At 32.2% G+C, this 26,745-nt stretch overlaps 3 protein-coding genes across 3 annotated transcripts; all 3 read right to left on the bottom strand.

The window, feature by feature from the left end:
- Positions 1 to 3,945: 3,945 nt before the first annotated feature.
- Positions 3,946 to 6,496, bottom strand: LOC122611063 (heat stress transcription factor B-2a-like). The gene is made up of 2 exons (XM_043784018.1): positions 6,093 to 6,496; positions 3,946 to 4,561 (listed from the first exon to the last, which is right to left on the bottom strand). Exons 1-2 carry the CDS (start codon positions 6,333 to 6,335, stop codon positions 4,058 to 4,060), a joined length of 747 nt encoding a protein of 248 aa, XP_043639953.1. The 5' UTR covers positions 6,336 to 6,496; the 3' UTR covers positions 3,946 to 4,057.
- A 2,506-nt stretch (positions 6,497 to 9,002) lies between these two features.
- On the bottom strand, positions 9,003 to 10,085 carry LOC122611062. Its single transcript, XM_043784017.1, has one exon. It carries the CDS (start codon positions 10,047 to 10,049, stop codon positions 9,069 to 9,071), a length of 981 nt encoding a protein of 326 aa, XP_043639952.1. The 5' UTR covers positions 10,050 to 10,085; the 3' UTR covers positions 9,003 to 9,068.
- Positions 10,086 to 11,253: 1,168 nt separating this feature from the next.
- Positions 11,254 to 14,709, bottom strand: LOC122611061 (bifunctional UDP-glucose 4-epimerase and UDP-xylose 4-epimerase 1). Its single transcript, XM_043784016.1, has 9 exons — positions 14,305 to 14,709; positions 13,584 to 13,633; positions 13,341 to 13,476; positions 13,087 to 13,188; positions 12,718 to 12,945; positions 12,479 to 12,560; positions 12,299 to 12,381; positions 12,140 to 12,231; positions 11,254 to 11,609 (listed from the first exon to the last, which is right to left on the bottom strand). The coding sequence occupies exons 1-9, from the start codon at positions 14,503 to 14,505 to the stop codon at positions 11,519 to 11,521; spliced, it is 1,065 nt and encodes a 354-aa protein (XP_043639951.1). The 5' UTR covers positions 14,506 to 14,709; the 3' UTR covers positions 11,254 to 11,518.
- Between the last annotated feature and the right edge of the window lie 12,036 nt (positions 14,710 to 26,745).

Here is a 26,745-nt window from a genome sequence, read left to right as displayed (position 1 = left end):
ACGGGTACCATGTTGACTGTATGAAGTCGCTTTTGCTGAGAAGCTAATTCCTGGATACACCACAATCGAGCATGTTAGACACAAATCGTCATGTGTTGGCACCATTTGCATTTTATATTAACTTAATTAGCTTTTTTGGCTTAATCTGCAGGTTAAGGAGTCAATGCTGGAGTGATGTCAAGAACTGGAGCAAGAGTTAAAGATCAAGCAACAGACAATGCGTTCTTGATCAGCTTTAAAAGGTACATGCTTTTCTGCAAGATGTCAAAGGGGTTCACTGGATTGAAAATACAGCTAATGAAAAAGATCTAGAATTTGATGCCAAGCTTTACACACGCATGGCCTCCTTTAGTTTTCTGTTTTGGACTGATTCAACATGCCTTTGTGCCATCAAGAAGAGTGGCCAATAGAATTATGAACGGGAATCACACAAACATATGAAGGAGGCGTCATTGTGGACCGCGGAGAAGTTTGTAAGGGCTCTTAGATGTGCAGCCGATCATGTATTTGGAAGTAATCCAGCCGTTATGGGTAAAATTGGAGACGATGATTTTGTACAAGCATTGTTAGAGTTGAGTGCATAATCGATTGGTGCCGATCGATCAGAAGTGAACCATCGCGGTCTCACGGATGAAAATGAGTAAAAGAGGCAGTTTAAAAATGTCAAATATCTCGCCGGTGTGTTGTATGGTCTAAAGACGTTAGAAATCAATATGGATGTTCTTAAAGAGATATGGAAACATCATAAACGTTGAAAGAATTGTGCTCTTCGAGTTTTTACTATAGCGTACAATTCTGGAATCAAATATGATAGTTGTGGAATCATAAATCACAAATTTTGAATCATTATTTCTTTATGACAATTTTGGAATCATATATGAACACTGCCTAATTAGCATTTGTTTTATATGACAATTTTAAAATCATATATGAACACTACCTATTTACAGAGTACTGGAGTAGTATTTACATTAACTTTTAAACTTTGGATAAAGCCATTTCGGGTCAATTGGCGGTTAAAATTTTTTTAATTTTTTTTTGACCTGTTGCTCAAACTTCCCATTTTGTCATCTTTAATATACTAACCGAGGTGTTTTAGTTAACATAGGATTGTGATGTAATATAAATCAAGTTACACTAAAGACCCTTGGGAGACACGTATTAAATCTGTTTGTCATAAGTTGCAAAATCAACTCAAATTGGATGTTTAAACTTTTCCAAGTTTTATTGACCAGCAAACATTAATCTTCTTATAATCCCAAAGAATAAAAAATTGTTAATAAGAAAGGTTGTAAGCATTTCTATATATCATGGGCCACTACAAAGAATTGAGCATGGTGACCCGTTTAAAATTATTATTGTGAACTTTACCCATCATAATCTACTATTTTCACACCTTATTGGTGCAGACAAAGTTCTTTTTTACTTCAATTCATTCTCACTTCTTGATCGTAGAACAAGAACAAGTGTCTTACAAGCTAGAAGGTGTTTATATTTATTGGTGAATATGTATGTATACATATATAGTGTATAAATTTATATAGTGTAAAAAATATGGTAATTGGATAGGAGCTTCCTAATCGGTATCATTTGGTACATACTAATCTCTTATAGTGTCCAAGTAAATTTCAACCATTTAATAATTATCCCATGTTTTTTCTTTTGTGCATCCATCTTGGATGCATATTCATCAAAATGGATGTACAAAACAAAAAACGTGATTTTTTTTATTTTGACGCATCAATGTGTTGTTAAACACTTAAATAATGATAATTATTTATACAATATGTTAGTTTTATGAACTTTTAATGCATTAGAATAATGTTTTTAAGTGTTTTCATCTTAAAATAATTGTATTTTTATTTTATTAAATGACCAAACAATAAAAATACAATTATACAATCTATGTCAATAATATTCAACGTTACATTCTTGAACTATAGTTAAAAAACTTAATTAAGGTTAAAAGCGCATCGCGCGGGTTTAAGCACTAGTTTATATATTATGTCACAAGGCCTCAAAATATTCGATAACAATGATAGACGACCTGCACAATTATTACGTACATTCTATCAATCAAAAATTAATCTTTTACGGCTTTCTTTTCGTTTGCTTTTTTTTTTGTTAAGATCTACAAAGGTCTGTGGGAGGATAAACATTTATCTTTAAACGATTTGTTTGAAAAGGAGTTACAGACATACTAAAATCTTCTTTTGTCTTTAACAAAATGTTATTTTCCATAGGTTTGTAGAAGAAAGAAAGATAATAAAAACTATCTTCCATCTCTGATACAAAAACCAACATCCACACTCTCACAATCTAATCCGAACCAACAACCTCTCTCCCTCTTCACAATGCATCCATTGTCATCACCCACCATTTAGCAGCCTTCCCAACCTAATTTTTTCCTTCATCACCAATTAATGTTTGGTGACGGGTGGTGGTGGCGCACGTCGATAGCGGCGGAGGGAGAGGGTGGCAGCGGTGACAAATAGTGTTTGTTATTGATATAAAATGGCTAGTGTCTTCCGGCCCGCTTTAAATCATTTCCCTAGGGAAAAGTGCCGAAGGGAGAATGCATCCGAACGGGGAAAGAGGATCTCGTAGCTTTAATTGTTGGCTCTTATACGAAAGGTAGTTATTTAACGAGTTAAGACCTTAATGGTTTATCTTGTAAATGTTGGCATATGATCATATTATTATAAGTCGCATGTCCGGGAATAATTTAAGCCTACGGGGTCACACGAAATGACACGGTAACTCGATAATAACAATTGATATATTAAAGTAATATATTAATTAGTTTGATCACGAAATAATTAATTAATTATAGTTAAAGGATTAATTATATTTAATTGATTAAAAAAGAGGATTAAAATGTGAAAATTGGAAAGTGGGCTTGGACCTTGGTCCATGTATGGGGGACGGTTTCATCAAGGCTTTCCATAGCCTTGATGTTGCTTAGTTTCTAAGTTATGTTTAACCTAAAATTACCCTATAAATACAAGGGCTAATTTCTAGGTTTTTTCATTCATTTATTCACAAACAAATTCTCCTCCTCTCCTCTCCTTTTTTGTTTCGGCCGAACCCTTTTAAAGGGTTTTGGTTTTGAGACTTCAAAAAACCATATGTTACATATATATATATATATATATATATATATATATATATATATATATATATATATATATATATATATATATATATATATTAATGCTAGGCATTAATTATGGTGTTCACTTTTATTAGTTGACATCAATATTTTGTTCCATGGGTTTTTCGAATAAAGGGGTTAAACAATGGTGTTTAGGTTCGTGATCGGGGTACTAGCATACATTATACGGGGTGTCTAGTGTGCGATCGTAGAGGGGTTTTGCTTTAAACCCTAAGCATTAATAATAATCTTATTATTATTATTTCAATTGGATCTTTGCATATAAGGTACACATTTCGATTCCATTCTTTGTTAATTAATTTGATTGCATATATGTTTCGATTTCTTCCGTTGCGCTTACTCGTGATTATGTATGTCTATGTGTTCATATTCTAACAGTAAATTCATTTCACTATATGTTATTTTTCTTAGCCCAGACATTATCAGTGAACATAAAATATGTTTTGAGTTGGATAATTCATACACTATTAATACGAGAGCAAGTATCCGCGCGTTGCGACGGTGATATGATGGGGTGATAGGTCATAGAGTGTGATAGGTTATAGAAGGTGATAGGTCATAGAGTGTGATAGCCAAATGTCATAGTTGTACGGACTCCGCCCTTAGGTGGTGTTTTGTAGAGGTGAATGGAAAGCCTGAGAATAGAATTCATTCATTTTAATTAATATATTACATAATATATTAATTAATAATATAGAGTTACCGTATTATTTCGTGTGACCCCGTAATTTTAAATTATTTCCGGACATACATTTATAATAACATGATCATACTCCAACGGCTAGTCTATTCATTTTGAATATTTGTTCGTAATTGGTACCCTTTTTCCTTAACAAACGATACAAATTGATACACGGAACTACAACTTAATTAAAATCTACTCTAATTACCTTCTTGCATCTCATCATCATCTGGTTGCATTGGTACTTGAGTATCAATCTGTTGAGATGACCTCCTCATACGTTTTGCACCTATAGATACACCAAACAATCGCGGACAAATTCCTTCGTCCGCCTGTGGACCACCGCTACCACTATACATCTCCGATTGATGCGATATATAATTAGACATCATATTAACCACATTACCACACAAACTTCTTAAGTGATCAATTTCACATCTCAAACTCACATTCTGTTCTTTCAACCGTTCATTTTCTTCAATGAGATTTGTACCAATCAGTGATAATGATCCCCCAAGTTCTTCACTCGAATTTGACGGAGATGATATCGGCACAGCCACCAATGGAACTGCAGTTGTTACTGACGGCGTTGACGGAGGGATGGCAGTTTTCCTACGGTGTATCTCTTTAAGGAGATATTTTTCTCCTCTACGAAAGTAATCGTGTGCAAATTCCCAACGATCAGATACAATCTTCCTAAATCCCTGTATTTAAATACAAATATTAGGTACTCACAAACTATTATATAATTATGATCTAATCTTTTTATATATATATATATATATATATATATATATATATAGTTTCCTTATTTTGAGAACCATTTTTTTTAATAAGAACAATGAGAATTCTTAAATTATATATTTTGTTCACCTTTTTTTTTTGTTCATCTACATGTAAAATGATATAAAAAAAGTATGTTGTATAAGAAATTTTTTTAAGAAACATTCAAAATAGTCTTTTGTCAACTTGTGAATGAATTTGTTCACGTTTTCTGTTCACATGTGACAAACAACTATATATAATGGTTTGAAAAAAAAAATTCTTATGCAACATATATTTTTATAACGTATTACATGTAAATGAATAAAAAAACATGTGATTTAAAAATTTAGAAATTTTCACGGTTCTCAAAAAAAAATTGGTCCTCAAAATAAGAATTTATATATATATATATATGTCACTTTTTTTCCTTGAGAAGATAACAATTCAAAACTATGAGGTTGACATACTTTTTTTCCCCGAGAAGATAACAATTCAAACTATGAGGTGAACTATGTCCAATTTTATCATTTTTGTGAGAGTGTCTAAAGGTATCACATATATGCTAAAGGTACATCTATATAATCATTAGTTATTTAATTATGTCATTAAATGTCTTTTAAATTTATTTATTTATTCTTGTCTCTGTCATTTATTATCTTTATTTTTTCTAACCATACATTAAATGCTTTCTATTTTTACTAAAATTTATTTATATTTATCCTTATATATTGTTGTTATATATTATTAATAAAAAAAACTTATGTATTATATAAAAGTCTAAAAATAACATAGCTAATGAAGATATATATTCGATAAACAATAACTAATATAATGACATTAAAAATATATCTAATCATTTATATTAAGAAAAACTCTTTTTTCAGTAAACACTCAAATAAAATGTAAAAGAAAATAACGTTTTTTTTAAAAAAACGTAATAAATCATTTAAAAATTTAACAAATAATAGTAAAATATAAATATAAACTGATGTCTTAAAAACAAATTCAAAAACAATAAAATAATGTCTTTTAAAAGAATAGTATAAATTAAACTTGCTCTACCCGGCATTTATTACTAGTAGTAGATTTTAATATAATCTTCTGCCTTAAAAAAAAAAAAAAAAAATTCTACTAATTAAAGAATTCTTTCTCAAGGTTCGAAATGATTCCAGAAACATATCAATTACACCGTGTACATCTAACTAATTAGTAATAGTAAAAGAAAAAAACTGGCTTTTGCTTAGAACCAAGCTCATCCTCCATTAAATTAGTCGTCCTCTAGCTTTATGTCACACGATACATATGATATAATATATATATATATAATAATAATAATACTCAGCTCGTAATAAAAATAACATAGTATTTTGCAACATCTTATAGATTAGTACTCGTAACAGAAATGAAAAGGCTAGCAAGAATTGAATGAAAATAGATAAGTATATACAGTATATGCTTAATATTACGTACGTAAGTGTTGAGTTGGCGAATGAAGCTGGAGAAATTGTTGTGTTTGAAGTATTTAGGAAGGAGATCCGTAGCGAATTCAGGTGGCTTCCATACGATGAATCCGTTTCCATTCTCATTCCACGATACCATTTCGTTTGATAAAACATCGTCAACCATTTGATACGTTTTTGTCAAAAACGGCGTCGGGCTACTACTCCTCTGCGTTTCTCCTTCTCCACTTCTTTCCACATGTGTAGTAGTCATGGCTATATATATAAATATACCTGCAGATCACTGCTGTTTATATCCAAAAACAATATTATCTCTCAAAAAATCGATTTTTTATTTTTTATCTTTAAAGAACTGAATGATAAGAAAGAAGAAATGGGTGGATTCTAGAAGATTCTTGATGATGGATGTTTGCAATTGAAAGGGTCCGCAATGGATGGATGCCAGAGGGATTGACATATATCATATCGTATATATAAATTCAAAATGGACATATCTTCCTTAGATGATAATAAAAGTTGGTTGTGGTCCACAAAAGAGAAAAAGTGAACTACAAAGATCTAGAAAAGGTTCATTATTTTATTACTATTATAAACTTATATATGTTTATGCTATCAAAATATTATCTTTTCAAGCTTATTATATTATCTACACGTGTCCTTCGTATTAATAGAGGTAAATGAAGATTTTGGATAAGATTTAGAGGTTGCTCTATTAATTTTAATTCAATCAATCAAATCTATTTTACAATGAGAAAAATAAGCCCCTATTTATAGCCACGTATGCTATTTCTAGAAATTAATGAAATATAATAATAAAATAAATAAAATGTTGTCATGGGCTAAGGACAACCACTAATTTATCAACCAATAAAAAATTGACAGAAAAAGCTTCTAGAAAGATTCATTCTGCAAAGGACTCACAAACTGTTAGAAATAAGTCAACGTCGTCACACGTTCCTTCCATATTCCTGTCAACAGCTGTCATTCCTATTTTATTGGGCCCACAAAAAACGACTAAACAAACTTTATTTATTGAAAACTAGTAACTTAAATCTGGGACACCCAACTGGAGACTTGACTGGAGCTGATCACTAGAGTGTTTCAGTGGATAACTTCATTGGTGAGTTACTGATGGTTGTCATTGGAGCTTCTTGCCACTATGAACTGGTTTAGTGAAGACTTGTCTAAAATGGGCTATTGCTGGCACAATTAGCATGGCTTGTTCAGATGGCATTATCAGTTCAGAACCTTCTTTCAGTTCAGATGACTTCAGCTCAGAAATTGACTTCAGTTCAGAATCTGACTTCAGCTCAGAAACTCCTTTTAGCTCAGAAACTCCTTTCTGCTCAGATGACTTCTTCACTTCAGTGGTGTCAATCAGTTCAATGAACCTGGACATGCCCTGACTTGTCCTTACCTAATCTATTTTTGTTTTTAGTTGAGGGTGTAAGGATATGTAAAAATGTTTGTATGGTTGGAGATAAATTTATAAGAATCGAAGAATTTATAAAGATGTATAAGTATTTGTAAGAATATGATGTGGCAGCTCATTTAAGTTCTTCGAAAAAGAAGGTATACATAAACATCTGGTTTTAACATTTCTTAACGAGGATATAAATACCTGCTGAAATATGTAGGTAATCCTTTGCTTCATTTTAATATTTATTTTATTTATAAATAGATATACAAAATGGCTGATATTTTATATTGAAACTTTCATATCTACAAAAATGTTGCATTATGTAGTAATGTAGTAGTTGACTCCCTGCTTTATGTAATGAAAATTAGGTTGGGCCGACCGGTCTTTGGGTAGAGGTGAAAATTGCAAAGGCCCAAGATTTTTAGAACGTTGGGACAGGCCCATTAATAAGACCAAGGAGTTGCATTTCAATTCAGGTGTGACGGAGTCGAAGTGAGTGGCACATGATAAACGTATTATAAGGTTGCTCTAAATATATTATGACAAAATGGCTTTTTCTCAGACGCCAAGGCGCCAGGTACTAGTAACTTTTAACGACTTGTAGAAACAAAATCACACTTTGACGATAAATCTCCAAACAACTAAAAAAAAAAAAGTAGCATTTGTTTTTTGTTACTCATGATCTGTTGCTATAGAATTCACTGTTCAGGGATAACTGATAAATGAGACATCTTTATATAAACTGGTCACCAATTTTGACTGAATACATGTAGGGGGTGTGTCATTTGTTGATACTAATTACTTTGCGTATAAATATTGGAACAACGAGAGAAGAAAGTACACGTGCGTTGCGCCGGTGAGATGGTGGGGGTGATAGGTCATAGAGTGTAATAGATCATAAGAGGTGATAGGTCAGAGAGTGTGATAGCCAAATGCCTTAGCCGTACGGGCTCCGCCCACTGATTTAAAAATTCGTTGAAAGTATATCGAATAATCTCTTTAATGAAAGAGCATGAAATTTTAAAAACACTTATATAATTTTTTATCATTTATCAGAGATAAAAGATTTTGAATGAATTAAATGAATAAAAAGATTCATGTAAGAGATAAAAAAAAAGTGGTTGAGATTTGAGGAGAGAGATAAAGATAAGTAGTTGAGATTTCCTCTAAGAATATTATAGTTATTCTAGGTAAATTTATTTAAATTAGTGAATAAATAATATGGACATTATAAGGATTTCAAAAACTTAGTTGAAAAAATTTGACGGAGATAAATACTTTATAATGTAGTAGAGATAGAGATAATGTAAATCAACCATTTTCAAAAGCCAACGTCATAAACTAAACCTATTCTTTCATTCACAATCTTACAAACCAAACACATCCTCGGTATCATACGAACCTTGGATAACTACTATGAAACAGAAAATAAGCAACTTTCATGACTACAAATGTACTACCAAGAGTTATAAAGACCAATATGTAGCTCAAATACTCAACTGGTTACAGCTTTAGTATTTTTGAAAAACAATAAGACATGAGATGAGAAGCTTTAAAATGTAAGCACTAAAGATGGATAATCTTAGTAATAGGTATCTCAGTATGATCAACACCAGTTTTCTGAATATTGATAAGGTTAAGCAGACTCCCTGTAGCCAAAATTGCCTTGGGATTGATATCGTGTAGCGCCCTAGCGTACAAACTTCTACACGCACAACATGCGGCTTCATACAGCTCCTTGTTCTTTTTATTCTTCTTGTTTATGCCCATTAAACAATGCCCTAATATTCTCAATATTGGTTGTAGCATTTCCCATGGCAACAAGATCCTACCTTCCTTTTTCTCCACTCCGTCTTTTCCCTTTTGATTGCCTTCATTCGGGAAATCTTTATAGAAGTCCCCATCTTCACCTGCCCATATGGTACAGAATTCACAAAAATCGATCTTGGATTGGATAGGCATATCAACAATCTTGCTATGATATAGTTCAAGAGCCACACCAATTATCTGAGCCCGTTTGGTTGATCTAATGGTTCCTTGAGGCTCCAAATTAGGAGACACCACGGCAAGGTTAGGAGTGCTTTTATTAGAATGTTTACCTTCATGGTAGACACTCGGGTGAGAAAGATCCGGTATGTGTATGGTGATTGGTTGCCCATTACGTGAAGCGGTCTCGTGTGCATATATGGCCAACAAGACCGCTTCAAAACCAGCAAGTGGTTTCCTTAATGGTATCCTCGAAAGATAAACTCCTGCAATGATGGGGAGAAACCTAAGGATGACGAGTTGGAGGTCAAACTTAGAGGTGTGGAATGTGTCGTAGAGCCAACGACAAAGTTGGTTATCACCTGCGCCAGAGTCAGGTTGGCGGAGGAGGTCTGAGATTTGGGCTGCGAGTTGCGGATCATTTAGGAGGGCTGAGGCAGGGGAGTCGGAGGAAGAGACGGATTCCGGGATGGAAGGGATGATGGTCGACAGAGATTGGATGGCGGTCTGGGCCTGGGAGAAAGAATCCGACCATGATACTCGTTGTTCTTGGGTCGACATTTGCAAAAATAAATGCTCCTTGGTGATTTTTTGATCGGTATTGGAAGGTTGGTTATTCCTTTAAGAGAGTTTTGAGGAGAAAAGGGTGGATTTCTTTTTTTCAGTTTTTACCAATTCAGGTTGTCTTTGCAAACATCATGCGGAACTTTACACGATATATTTGGTGCTCCATTTGTAAATTTGATTTTAAAAATAGAAACCATTGATCTAATTTTCATTTTACATATTGCATGTAAACATATCTAAACTTTAAAATTCGTTGATTCAATGATGAGTCATCCACTATTTTATCTTCTATGTTGGGGATTTGATAATTGTCAGTTGAAAAATTGTTTCCCATGGTAGAGAGCCCAGTAGAGTTCTCCCATCGAATGCCTATCCTGTGGGGATGTGATGAAACCCGGTTTAATCCTGTGGGGATGTGATGAAACCCAGTTTAAACAACCGATTAGCACTAGCTTGCCAATAAAAATGAATTATCAAAGAACCTCACACCAATGAATATCAGGTTAGAGTTTGTAAAATAATTCATCCAAAATTATTTTACTATTTAGTAATAATTGCCAACAATATCAACTGGCATTATGAATAGATTAGCACTTTGAAAAATATCCCATGCATTTTGTGAATTCTTGGCAATTATACTTTCACATCTTCTCCCACAAGTAATTATTATACAAACAAAATGATACTTTCAGATTAATATATCGGTATATTTGCACGTAAATGGCAGGTTAAATGATCCTCTTGAAATGAATATGCCTGAAGACAATTAGGAGTCTCATTGGTAACTACAGTTACAAGCTTCATGTACCTATGGCTATACTAAATCTCTGGCAATTGAACCAATCAAATAATATTACAATATCAAAAACACAGCTCGCATTCAGATGCAACGATTTTGACCGTCTATTTATCAATGAGACAATGACTAATGAGTTGATAGAAACGTATGACAATTAACGTTACCACCTTTTCTGATCATTAGTGATTAACTAGTTTTTGCAAGAAGTTAGAACCGACAAAAAGGATAGGTCAATTCAATCCATACAAAACTTGTGTATTTTAATAAGACCGAGTTTCGAACCGTCACCAAACCCACCCCATCTTACCCATCTTGAACATTACCCGACCCTTATAGATCATGCTATTGAACAACTATCTATAATGTGACACTGTTTTAGTAAAGTACATCAAATTCACATTCTCATGAAACACAAATTTATTTCTCCATGAGTTGATCACAAGCTACTTGACTTGCGTCAAATTGCTTAAAACATATTCACAAAACTAATAAAAGAACCAACAGAAATGATCTTGCAGGTACTCAAAGCTTTGTATTAACCATGAACACTTGACTCGACACGTAGACTAAAACAACAATTATTGCGAAATATTCACAGCAGAAACACAAGCAACGATGACAATAGAGTAAATTGACCTTCATACTTGAGTATCACAGCCTTGTATCACTTGGTTGGTGGTTCCTGGTATCCCCATGGATTCTGTCTTGCCCAATTCCATTGATCCCTACACATCTCTTCTATGCCATATTTCGCCCTGAAATATGACAAAACGTCTTAAAAGAACAGATGAAAACAACCACATGGTTATATGGAATCAATGATAAGCAAAGAGTACATTATTTAGATCCAGGTTATGTTTCATCTATAACAGGTCAAATGGGTAAAAAGAACTATATAGATTAAAAAAAGGTGTCAAATGGATTGAAAGCAACCTCCAAGTGTATGAACCTACCTAATCATTAATCCAGAAAACCAGATTTTTATTGTACATATAAAAATTTTCTGTTCATATTTACAAATCAGGTTATTTATTGATAATATTGTAGCAGAAATTGGCAGGAGGTGTTCCACGTGATCCAAACCCCTACCAACGTTACCTTCTTTGACCCGTCACCCAACCCACCCAACCTGCCTAGTTCACCTCTACTAACAAAATTGAAGGATCTTGAAAACCAAAGAAACACCATCCATAATTTATTAAAAAAAAAAAAAAAAAAAACCAAAAAACTATGGAATAAGAATCATGCAGTTCACATAGAACAAAAACAGTGTGTCATAACGTACTTCCAATCGAGCTCGCTTGCAGCTTTTTCAGTGGACGCATAAACTTCTGTTGCATCTCCTGGCCTTCTTGGGCAGAATTTTATAGGAATTTTCTGAAATTAGTAAGTTGTTAGTGATACATAATCTACAAGTGGATCACATGGTTAAGAATGGGAGGACCTTTCCGGATGCTTTCTCAAACGCAGTAACCATTTCAAGAACAGATGTCCCACGACCGGTCCCCAGGTTGCAGGCAAAACAACCTAAAGCACATGGTATATATAACTTATATATGTCAGCAATAATTAAAGTTTAGATCATCAATGACACCATGTGAAGTAAGGAACTATTGTAACTGACCTATATCTTCTTTTGTAAAAAGCTTTCTAAGTGCAGCAACATGACCATCTGCCAGATCCATAACATGTATGTAGTCCCGCACCTGTTACCAATCATAAAAATCATATACGTATTTTAGGCGAATATTAACCAAACATGTGCAATTACTTTTGACAATCTCTACTAAATGCAGCCTAATCCTTTTTCTTAACATAACAGAGGAAAAGAAACATAACAGCAGAATAACAATATATACATACTGCAGTTCCATCGTTTGTAGGATAGTCATGACCATATACGTTCAACTCTGGTAATCTTCCAACAGCTACTTGTTGTATGTAAGGCATAAGATTGTTTGGAATGCCTTTTGGATCTTCACCAAGTTTTCCGCTCTCATGAGCTCCAACAGGGTTAAAGTATCTCAGCAAAACTATTTTCCACTCTGGATCTGCAGTGTAAATATCTCGAGCAATTTCTTCAAGAAACAACTGATCAAGCCATAAAAGATGGACAAAGAATTCAATTGCAAAAGATTAACTCACTATTATAAGTAAAATTAGCAAACAAATGTTAAAAAATTAGTAAATGTAGAACAAGTTTAAGAGCAGTAAGGTAGTATTATTTATTACCTTGGTTCGTCCATATGGATTCATTGCTTTCAGAGGGAAGTCCTCAACGCACGGGATTTTCTTAGGCTGTCCATAAACGGTTGCAGAAGACGAGAAAACCAACTGCAGACCCAATAATCAAACAAAAGGATGATCACTTAAGAATATATATATATATATATATATATATATGATGAAGATAATTATCATTATTAAATGACAAATAAAAGTCGCTAACAGCAGTATCTGAAACCATTCATAGATTTAGCACAAACCTTCTTACAATTGTATTTGGCCATGATTTGGTACAGAGTAATCGATCCAATCAGATTATTATCAAAGTAACGAAATGGATGAGCCATACTTTCACCCACAGCTTTCAGCCCCGCAAAGTGTACCACAGCATCAAACCTACATCCCATTAAACCAATTACACGCACACGAAACTTAAAGATAAAATGCGTAAAAAGTAGTAGTAAGTAGCACAAAAAAAAGCATTTATTGATACGAAGACATACTTAGTCACAGAAAACAAGTTCTCCAAATCCTGCTTATTCCTAATATCGCCCTGCCACCAAACAAACCACAATTACTACCAAATATAGTTGTTAATTTGTTATGCATAAAAGATATAACGGAACCTAACTCGATATCATACAGAAATCATGTAAACAAAATCCATAATCTCAACTCGATATTAACAAAAGAAAAAATTATCTTCTATTTACAAGGTCTCACTTCTTCCACAACTACAAGATTATAAATAATACTACTCCGTACAGAAAATTTTATTTACTTATGTACCTACAGAGGAGTATAGATATTTACTGAATATGTATATTATTAATCTTAAATATTTTTTTTTATGAAAAAAGGGGGGGAAAAAGAAGCTACAGTAAAATGATTTAAATGTCACTATCAATATAGTAGTATTAGTATTTTGTGAAACTGGATTGGATATACATTGAATATGCTTTATTTGTTCAAGTCATGTCAGTTACTACTTTCTTTCACTTTAATTTAACACATAAATCAAAAGTATACATACATCATCATGTGCTGTAACAAATTTCCTAATTACATCCAATACAAAAACACACATTATAAATTAATTGACTAATATAATATTTATTATTATTATTAAGTTTTAAGTACAGTAGATAAAAAAATAGAAATTAATCGCCGGATTCTGGTGAAGGAGAAATTAAGCATATATAAAAATAAAGAGATAGAGAATACCAAATGAAAGTGGAGGAAATTGGAGAGATGAGGGCCGACTAAATCCCTGACACGATGAACAGCTTCTTGAACGGAATTATCAAGGTTATCGATGATGGTAACTCCGAAGCCTTGATTTAAAAGCTGTACAACTGTGTGGGTCCCTATGAATCCCGCCCCACCCGTCACTAATATCATCTTCATCGTCGTTGCTGAATCCATCACCAGTCTAGTGCAGTAGTGGAGTGGAGGGCGTGGGCTTGTTTTTTCACTCGCTACTTTTTACAAAGAGAAAGTCAGTAGCAATTCCTTCCAAATATTCCCTTTATTATATTCTCTTCTTTTCGAGAGAGAGAGGAAATTTATTTTTTTTTTTTGAACGGTAGAGAGAGAGAGAGAGGGGAAATTGAGAACGAATTGAGCAAATCAAGGAAGGCGGTTTTTTATATTTGGAATAGCGTGCTGGACCTCTCTCTCACTTTATACCAATCATATCTCTGCGCAATGTAGTGATGATGTTAGTGAAAACACCGGGAGAGGATTTCCTCAAGTTGCCTCATGTTAGATAATTCTTAACCCTTAGATTAAAATAAAATGTCAAGATTCAAAGATTAACTTTGAATCTTGACCCTTAATTTTCATCCAAGAGCCAAGATGTTTCTAACTTGATTTATCAAGTTGAAAACAACTTGAGGAAATCCCTTCCCGAAGACAACGGTGGTGTTAACAGCAGTGAGAGTGATTGGTGGTGAGGCAACAATAATGGTTAATTGATATTAAAAGTGTTATTGTAATTATTCTAAAGGTTGAGAAGTTTATGTTATTAAATTATTTCATTAAAGGTATTATAAGTATATTAGATAGAGATGTTTAAACTAATAAATAAAGTAAGGTATTTTGTATAATTCAAAATTGTAATTTGAGAAAAGAGGTGGGGTTGTTACTTTATATATACCAATAAACTAAAACAGAATTGAAATATGCTTTCAAGTTCTGATATTAAAAATTTAAGGTAACTTAAAACTTTAACTAAACATATATTATATTTATCATTATTGTTTATTATAACTTAGCTTCGATCAACGGTTTACTTTAACCACAATTTATTTCATACTCACAAATCATGTACGAGGCATATTCAAAAAAAAATTATGATACAATCTATATATTTACCATACATCGTACAGATATTAGGACTGGTAATAACATAGATATTGGAATGGATGGGATGGGATTGTATTTTATGGAAATGGATCATAACTAGGATGGGCGATAAGAGAGTAGCCAATGGTTCGTCCATTGCCTCGTTCGACATACAAGGACGAGTCCACACCGTTGGGTGGGACTCATTCCCCGTTCGTCCGCCTCACTCGTCCGGGTGGCTCGTTCCTGCAGGGACGAGAGCTTTGTTTGTTTTTTTTTTTAAATGCAACGGATAGTTGTAAGTTTCTAATATTGGCAAAACAGGTCCCTTAAGTGCCACCTTTGTCACCTTTGTATCAATTTGGTTCCTAGAAGTGTCACATTTAGTCCCTTTAACGACTACTTTTTTTGTAAAAATCAAACACATTTTATTATCAGAACACATTTTATTATCAAACGACATTACATGATTAAAAGACTTAGTTAAAGAACAAATTACATGATTAAAACACGAAATACATAATAACGTTTCGGTTACTCGTCATCATCTTTGACTGACATCTTCCCGAAGCCACGATTAGCAGGGGAATTGATTATTTACAAACTGAGTATTGTACCAATCTTGAGAGTCAATACTTTACGTATTTGCAGGGGAAGATCGAGAAGATACAAGTTGCTGTGCAACAACTAGCTTCTGCAGTCATCACTTTGAATCATTTTATCATAAGAGCCAAAGCAATTTATGCGATGAAGAAATAAATTGTGTAATGTTTTATGCGTGTTTTTGCTTTATTTTTAAATAAATTGTGCAATGTTTCAAGTACTGTAATGTTTATTTTTAAAATAAATTGTATAATGTTTTTATGTGTGAATAAAGTGTTTTTTATTTGGGTATGTTTTAGTTTGTTATAATTTTAAAGGGTTAAAAGTGTAAAGTTTGGATAAATGGGTAAAATTAAATAATTGGTGGGTCCAAGACTAGTCCTTAAGGGATGAATCCATTGGGTGCATTTTGAGGAGATTAGTCCTTAGAGTGTTTTTTTGCTGATGTGACGCTGATAGAGACTAGTTTTTGATGGATGAGTGGTAACCATTGGGTACCCTCTAACATGTTTAGAAAATCATCAAATTGTGATACTAGTTTCGTCTTGTATAAAACGGTATTGTTACAGGATTCGGATAATATCAACAAAATTTCGTCCTGATTTTATTTTCGAAAACCATAAAAAAACAAATTTCGGCCTCAATCTCAATGTAACTTGATCATCTGTCAAATATGGGGATTAAGATGTGACCAAAACGAGATTAGTATTGGGGATTTTTTTTCATCCCTAACCAAAACAAAGTATTATTTTCCAAAACTAATTACAATATTAAAGTAATAATATATATTTTAAATTTTTTTTTAATAAATTACTGACAATAAATCATTGCATCTAATAAAATTAAATTTCTCTAGTAGTAATCAAAATATATTGTTGAATTTGAGAACAAAAATTAACTACTTTTATTTGGCTTTTTGTTACTCTCTTTTGTTTGTTTTATATAGTGGATACATGACTACTCATGTAATTCTATAACTATCCTTCCTCTTAAATTAAACTTTCACATTTCTATTTTTGAGTTTTAAAAATAAACTTTTAGTTATATATTATAAGAGAGAAAAAGAAATTTTAGAATGTAGAAGCGATATAGGTATTGTTTATAATATAATGGGAAATATTAAACACAACAGTCGTAGTTGTTTAAGATGTTATTACATGCTTACTCATAAATTGTTTCCTTTTTTCCCTTTCTAATATAACACTTTTGTTGTTTCCAAAAATATAATATTACTATTTCATTAGCAAAATTATTTCTTGCGTATTATGTGAGTTAAACATATTAATTTTCGTTATAACTTATGATATATAGTTAATTGATATAAATAAAAGATAAGTGATCTATACACAATATATTTTTGTCATACATAATAATTTATGCATCAGACAGTTGTACTGTACAACTATATTATGCATATATTATTGTATATACTAAAAATAAGTTGTGTAGGGGTAACTTTTTTTTTATCAATATTATTAATAGAATATATATATATATATATGTTAATTATAACTTTATAAAATGGTGATATTATTATTTGAAAATGCTTTATATCATATATATACTATAATTAAAAGAAGAGGTTGGGGAATGGGGTACACTTGGCACCTCTTAAACCCCTTTTTAAGCATAACACTCTCTCTTTTTTTTTAGATTTTTTTATCTATTTTTTATTTGCTTATGAAATAAATAATTATATTTAAAACTTTATCATAAATCTTTTTTTATCAAAATAAATTTTTTAAAACTTTAAAGATATAAAATATCTTAAAACTTTTTCAATAAATATATATACAATTACTATCTGATTACCTTTTTTTAAAAATTTTTATATCTATAGCCTAAAATTTTATTAATCATTTTCATTCATATTATTTACATCTTTTCTATCTTTAATAAACAAATCAAGTACAATAAATTTCCCAACAAAAAAACGTATGTTTTTTTATATCACTTAAAAAAAATAGTGTTTTGTTCGTGTTTGTTTATTATTTGATATTAAATTGTTATGCTATTGTTATTTTTCATCTTTTAATTTAGTTTGTTGTCAATTGTAGTTTAATTATGGTTTTTCTTCTACTAGAAAATGGTTAGTCCTTTTAAATTTTTTTTGTTCATGTTTTCTTAATTTTTTTTTACCTATTTTGTTATTTATTATTTTGATATTTAACTTATATATATATATATATATTTAGAGATATCCGTCCATTAGACAGAACTGAAGACTATGCGAGTAATACTCGGATGCTTAACCTAGTATATATATATATATATAGTATATATACATTTTTAAAAGTTCTGTTGTGAGGTTAAATGTAGATTATAGTTTTTTAGGTTGAACTTCATGGTCTTAATGCAATTACATTAGATAGTTCCGGATTTCTAATTGATTATTTAAGAGCTATATATGTCATTTTCTTATCCAAAACTATAGAGTAATACATTATTACTACATTATATAAAGACAAGATATTAATACATGAATATAATTAAGTTTTAATTCCTCAAATAATGCACAAGAATAAAAGTACAACGCGCATTATGTTACTCGTATCGGTATAATAATACATCTATCGCCACCAAATTGATTACACCTTATAAGATATGTCTGCTTTATCCTTATCCGAGTAATTGAAGAGTCCAAATATTTCATCCATCTGATTAATCATTGATATTCATTGATATATTTCACAATAATCGTGTGAAGTTAGCTAGATAAGTTTAGTATTTCAGATATATCACGAATCACGACTGGATTCAAATGACGCAATAAACACAAAGTGCATAACAAGCAGTTATGGAATATCAATATTAACTAACCAAGGACTTAAAAAAATATCAAAACTTCACATTTTAAATTCTATGAAGTACTAACTATTTTATATACGTTAATGACAACCCATATTAACAAAAGTCATTAATTAGTTTTAATTAAAAGGATGATATGCCATGAAACAAATTTTATGTGATAACAAAGTTTAGATTGACGAAAAGTTTTCTTTTATCTCGTGGTCTTTTGGATAAATGTGTTGCAGTGTGATCATGTTAAATAATAAACACATATCCGAAAATAATTTAAGCCTACGGGGTCACACGAAATGACATGGTAACTCTATATTACTCCCTCCGTCCCAATTTAAATGTCCTATTTTGACTATTGAAGTCTTTTTTTTGTAACTTTGACTGTAAATATTTTTGTTTGTGTTATACAATACTTGATGTAAAATATATGAATAGATTAAGCTTTAGATGTACTTTTTATTAATATAACTTTCATTTAGTATTATATTGTACAAACAAAAATATTTACGGTCAAAATTAGAGAAGAAAGACTTACCAAGTCAAAATTGGACATTTAATTTGGGACGGAGGGAGTATTAATTAGTATATTAAAGTAATATATTAATTAATTTGATCACGAAATGATTAATAAACTAAATTAAAAGTATAATAGTGTTTATTAATTAAAATGAGAAGGGCTTCTGTGATAATTAAGAAATTAGTGTTGGACCCTAATTTCCTAATAAAGGGGTGCCGGATTTGAAAGAGCTTTTGGGGCCTTGATTAACTTGGTCATCAAGCTATTAAACCCTAAATAATTCCCAGTGGGTTAATTTTATAGGGTTTATTCATTCCTTCACATAATTAAACCCTTTTCTTTTCCTCTTTAATGTATTCGATCGAAGCCCTTTTTAAGGGTGTTTGGCTTCATTCCACTCAAACATATATATGTAACTACATAACTAAAGCTATGCATTAATCGTAGTTTGTATTTGTTAAACGACTTCATATGGGTTTCGGATTATGGAGCTTTCAAATGAAGGGTGATATACAAAGGGGTTTGTTGATCGTGATCGGGTACTAACATACGGTATAATGGTGTCTAACGTACGATTGTAGAGGGGTTTTACTTTAAACCCTACAATAATAATAATAATAATAATATAATAATAATAATAATAATATAATAATAATAATAATAATAATAATAATAATAATAATAATAATAATAATAATATTATTGCAAGCTTTGCGCAAAGGTACACGTTTCGATTCTCTTTTTGTTAATTAATAGTATTACATATACCTTTATTTTTGTTGTGTACTCGTGAATTGTTATTTATTTATGTGCTCATATTCTAACAAAATGCCCATTTCTCAACTCTCAAGGACCAATTCTAAATAAACAATGAGCACGAATTTAAACCTATATGAGCATAGATAATGTTAAATATATCTTTTTTTTGAAAGGTGTGGATCATTTGCTCGTAACGAGGGATCTAGCTTACGTTGTCTTAACTGGATCCGCACTAGAAGCCCCTTCACCCTCAATACCCCAACTAAACCGCCCGAAGGCACGACATTTAATTGGGATAAAACCATGCCCCCTCTGCAGGACTCAAACCTGCTTCACTGAAAGACTTTATTGTGAAATTCCCTCAAAATGTCCTTCCCACAGGTCTCGAACTCGATACCTCCAACATGTAAAACTGATGTTTAACCACTGAGCTATAATGGAAGTATAATGATAAATATACTTAATAATTTGCCTAAAAGTATGTCTAATGCATTAAAGTTTTGACATATGGATTCTACATTTTTTATTTCATTAATTTTACTATTAAATTTGTCATGTGTTAATCTCTCCTTATTATACATATACTTTTAGGCCTATATTTTACAAATATTAATCATTTTGCTATGAGTAGATCCACTATCCAGTAACTTAGTAGGTGCATCCAAACTGCGAGTAAACAAGACGCGAGCAAGTTTTTAGTTAAGTATATGCTTCAAAATACTTGTACTTTTTCCAAAAATATTGTGGATTCTAAAACAAAACTATTTGTCATACGTACTTCGGTATATGTGAAAGAGCGATGAAAGATTTTATTAGGGATGAGTATGAGACTGGTATCGTCCTGTACCGATTCCGGTACCAACGGTACCAATCCCGAAATTGGCCAAAAGTGAGTACCGATCCCGGTCTCATATGAATCGGTATGGGATCGGGATTTCGGAACCAAATCCAGACTAGTACCGAATTTTAGCCAACAAATAACTTTTATACTAGTCGACGAAAGAAAAGTCATCTATGTTAAGAAATAGATAAAATGAACATATATAGAATTTTAATATAAAGCCATATACCAATACACTATCTGATATATCATCAAACTATAGGGAAAAGTATATACTGAATAGAGAGCCACACTGCCAAAGTGCCTCCAGAAAGAGTTTAGTAACTTTAAAATGATATAAGCATTTACGATATTTGAATAGTTAAAAAGTTATACTCCGTAATTTACTAGCTTCGCTGCATGCGTATGAATTATGTTGATCATGGATAATTAGTTAGTAACTTGATAATATATTATTATATTATATATATGATACACTTTCTAGTAAGAGGCATCAAGAATTTCATCACATTTTAGATGATATCTGCATAAACATCTAGCATCCTTTCTTCAAGTTTAAAACTAAAAGACTCGATCACAATGAAAATAAATACCATAGCTTGTGCCACCAGCCACCGTCTTCAATAAGTGTAAGTATTCAATTGTTAGGCATCATAATACATAAATATATAGATATATCATGAACATCCTTGCTAGTAGGACCAAATGGGACCATCGGGATTTGCTCGGTATTTCCGGCCGGTACCAATCCCGGAAACTCCCAAAAGTGAGTACCGGTACCGATCCCACTTGGGACTCGGTATCACTTTTTGCACCGGGATCAGGACATGATCGGTACGGAATCGGGATTTGAGATTTTTTTTTCTCATCCCTAGATTTTTCACTAATTCTACACGAGTACCATCCTTGTTTGCAATAAACCTTAATTGTCATAAATGATTAAATGGTATCACAGTCCAAAACAAAAATACGTACTTCGATATATGTCATGAGGGTATCACGGTTAGATTGATCATCGGATGCTAAGACCATCTTTAACCCACCACACTGAAACTCAGTTTATTGATGACACGTCATAAATACACTGACTCACCACACTGAATCAATTTTATCATAACCCCACACTGAAAACTCAGTTTGTTGATGCCACGTCATCATTTATATCAATATTTTAAAGCTACATTATATACAATTGTAAAACACATTATATTAAATCAAAAATCAAAACGTAAAATCCAAAAAGTTCCTATAAGTGATCTGCTTTTAACACTTAGTAATACTAGAAGGGTTTTAAATACAAAGTATATTATTCAAAGGGGTGTAAATTAAAAAAACAATTATAATATAAAAAAGAAAGTGGACGAAAAGACTTACCCCCACCAAACCCTTCTTCTTCTTCGTTGAACACAAAAAAAAACACAGTTAATTACTTTTTTTTTAACAAATCTGGATTTACAATGAAAAATTAATAAATACATAATAAATGCACAGATAAAAGAAGCCAATACGTCAAGAGTGGCAGCGCGATGACATCCGCACTGGGGGATACGTTGACGAAAACGCCGACGCTTTTAACCCACCGCATTGAACTTCCGGCGTATTGGACGGAAGACGCTGGCAATACGCCCAGCGTTAAAGACGGTCCAATATAGAGACTAATGAGCTTTTTGGGAGTTTGGTGAGTCTTCATTAAACATTGTCCTTGTATCATAAAGAAGCAACGATCAAATTTAACTTTAAGTTCATGCCTTTACCTTGATTATGCAATTATACTTATTTTGGTTGTATGAGCAAACAGGTTAAAATGCAAGGATTAAAGCTGGAAGAAGATAGAGAGTGCAAGGACTGAAGTAGGACGATGACATATGGAAAAATCAAGGGACAAGATTAGAAAAGAGAATTAATGGATACCACATGGCACCTACTTAAAGTGTTAGGAAGATTTTTAAACTATTTTGTTAGTATGATTAGTCATTTTCATATTATTAATTATTGTATGTATACTCCAACATAAGTATTTGCTAATTCCACAAATATAGACAAAACAAGCGAAATAATACAATAAACTTTAATTGCATTTCTAATCATTTTTTAAGAGAAATGATATTTGTATCAGACTACTAGAGATTTTTATTAAATTACAACATTGTACAGATATTACTACAAACTAAACAAGTTGATAATGCATATATATATAATATATATATATATATATATGGTAGCTCAATAAACACTTTGTACTCTTGTAGTACCCATATCATTTTTTTTAATCCTAAAAACTATACATTTTATATGAACGGATAACGTAATTTTTGAAGGGTCCCAAACTTTAATAAACGCAATGGAGTCCCCACTTCGCTTCCAACTCTTTCTTGGCAGTACCAAATTGTTTCTTGTCCACTTTGGTTTGAAAGCAACAGATAACGAGATTAGAGGCAAAAATAATTTCTTTTCTTAAATCAAATTAGAAGGGGTGTTTGGTGTTACATTTTCAAAATAAATTTTACATTTTTAAAATAAATTTTGCTTTTTCTCATGTATGTATATGCATACATGTTTCTTCAAAACTGTATTTTCATAGTTGATTATCACTTTTTCATCCAAATACTTTTTAAAATTATTTGTGTTATACAAACGTAATAATCAAACAATAACTTTAAAACGTAATCTCAAACATCCTCTAAATGACACCTAACAGCTTGTCTCCGAGTGGACGAAAATAAATGAGTATCAAATCAACTGACAATTGTGATTAAGCATCAAATCGCGTCTAGAACATTGTGAGCTTAGGGAACTTCTTTGCGGATATGTGATTATTGTTTTAGGGGTTTATTGGTGATTCCCTAAAGGGTAGTTTGACGCCAATTAGGTTTATATGTGTTATTCGGCCGATTGTCCTCATGTCTAATGAGAAGGTTAACCTTTTTTTACCGGAGAGGTTTAACTTGGAAAAGAAGTTTAGGGTTTTGTCTCTCTTTTAGGATTTCATTATATCATACCATAATTATCTGGTTTGTTTCTTTTTATAGTTAATTTGGTAAAAGCTTGATATATACTCATTAATTATGAATTTTTTTTTATCTTTGGGAATGATTTAAGTCTATCATCAATTGTTTAACTACCTCCGGACTTAGGTCCTTTGTGTGGAGGCTTCATCTGGGCTATCCTTCGTATAGCCGAAGGAGGGGTATATCACCAAATTGTTTTGAGATTGTGAAGAGGCATCATTGGTTACCCATAGATTTTAGGTTCAATCCCCAAAAGTGACAAACTTGTAGGTTTTTTCCCTCAAATCTCAGCATTCATATTCTGCCCAAGTTGTTTAATGTCTAAGAAGCACCAAGGATTGAATGTTCAAAAGAAACAAAAGGTGATAATTATTTTTATTCTATTTTTTACACACTCTTACTTGTCAAATTCAATAACTCTTTGTCTATGTTTGGATGTTATAAAGTAGTGGCGAAAAGAATAAAATTCCTAAAGTAAATCAATAATGTGGTCATGCATTCTAATATCTTGTTAATAGGTATCAAGTTCAAATTTTTTTAAATAAACATTTTAACAAAAAGATAATCGGGTTAGACTTTTATTTTTTGGTATAATAGGGTAAGAAATATTACCCGAGTTAGCTTATATTACACCAAAAAGAATAAGGTTCAAACGATATAGAAGAAGTAGGACATCTACATTCATATAAAACTTAAATCAAAAGATTATGTTTCTAAAATAAACAGGATTTTTTTATTTATTTCATCGTTTATAAATAAAAACTATTTCTTAATGTTGGGAAATTCTAAAGGTTATGTAGCACGGTATGAAAATAATAATTTGACCATATATGTCTGGGTTATGCGAATTGTGTTTTGAAATAATAGAAAGCAATGTTATTGATTTTGGTAAAAAAAATAATAATTACCCGTTCGTTAATGTTTAATATTTTCATGTATCCTCTCTCTTACATGATATATGTCCCCCATGGCTATCCTTGTGTGTTTAATTACAGTCAATAGTGCACAACTCATTAAACCCAAATTTTCAAAAATGGGCAATAATGTTATTATGACGTGTATGTTATGCATCAAAGTTTGTACACTGAAAACGTTAGTTAACCATTTATTGGGAAAAGCAGGCGACGTAACTTTTCTTGAAGAGCTTAACAAAGGAAAGGAGTAATTTTTTTCTTGAATTTTTCTTTAGGCATAAGTAGAGCAGGTTTACGAAAAATAGCGACTAGCGAGAGGCTGAGTCTTGGGGAGTGTAGAGTGGAGGGTCATGGTTCAATTAAAGCCACGCCTGACAGTTATGTATTTAAGCTATGATCTGGTCCATTAAATTAGAGGTTACCTCATTATTAAGTGTTATGAGTAATAGCTCCATTACCGTGCTAAATGTTCTCTCAAGACCTTTTCCGAGCATGGCTGATGTTTTTACAAGTCTATTGGTCAAACCTTCCTAGGTAAACATCTCGAGTGTGACCAAGAAACGCTTCAAAAGGTCAAAGATCCCCTGGTTAAATCGCTCATATATGAGTTAAAAACTCAGCATCCTCAATAACTGTGAATAGAAGAAACCTTGTTCGTTTATATAAATCAATACACTAAAAAATTGTAATTCTGGTGGTAATGCCACTAATACGTTTAATCAATCGTAACAAATCAAGCAACAACTTATCAAAAAAGCAAACTCAGTTTTTAATCAATTAATTAATATAGCTTTAGAATAGAATGAAGTAAAAACAAAAAAGTGAATAACATCGAGTGTCGTCTTCCACGGGTTTTAGGTCTTAATACCGTCTTCGATGGTGTATAGGGAGGTTAACTACCTCTACCTAAGGTAGAATGATTGCTTCTAGTTTCTAAGGCCTGTGCTTCTAGGCAGGCCGTCCTCAGGACATCTTGCCTGCCACGTTAGCATCACATTTCTCAGGACTCTCCTCAAGACACTCACTGTCTATAAGGACAACTTCTTCAGAACTTCTTCACCACATTATCAATTCTTTTAACATTTTTTATAACTTTATATATATTTAACATTAAAACACACTTAATTAATTGAAAAAACACATTTTATTATTAAACCACACCACACTTAATTAAAAAAAGTTACAAGGATTAAAAACGTAACGATTGTTCATAACGACAATTTATTTTAAAACATAACAACAACAACACAATAACATAAGAACTACTCGTCGCTCTCGTTTTCGTCGTCACTGCCACCCATCTCTAGAAACTCATCCATCAAAGACTTACGATAATTAAGAAGCGCTTTCAACTGCCTCCTAGGCATATCTGTGGGCACCGGGTTCTGAAGAAAGTTAAACGCATCCCTAACTTCCTTCCTGCGACGAGAAGCTTTCCTTGCCGTCCGATCTTCTTCAAACTTCTTTCGATCTTCCTCTGATTTCTGTAGCGCATCCCTCTGTAACTTGAGCATCTCGTCGAGCTTCAGTAGCGCCTCTGACCCGGTGGATGATCTACTAGAACTTGCATCAGAACTTTGGGATAACTTTCTGCTAACATTACGCCCCAATGGTCTCTTAATGGGGTCATCTCCAAACAAGTCGTCAACAGCCGGGTTTTGTGTCCCCGGCTCACCGTCGTCACCCAAATCCACCCACGTCACTTGCTTTTGTGTTCCATGGTCATTCCAAAATGTTGGAAAACCTTTTAAGATTTCCCAACACTTCTCAAACGTAAATCTACTCGGCCCATACTCCCGCTTGTATTGTTCATGGACGACATCATAAATATGTTTCTCGTCCGCCCCGCTTTGACGTCCTTCGTCGCTAAACCTT

Source organism: Erigeron canadensis, chromosome 8, assembly GCF_010389155.1.
Source record: "Erigeron canadensis isolate Cc75 chromosome 8, C_canadensis_v1, whole genome shotgun sequence".
NCBI lineage: Eukaryota > Viridiplantae > Streptophyta > Magnoliopsida > Asterales > Asteraceae > Erigeron > Erigeron canadensis.
This window is presented reverse-complemented; position numbering and strand designations above follow the sequence as displayed.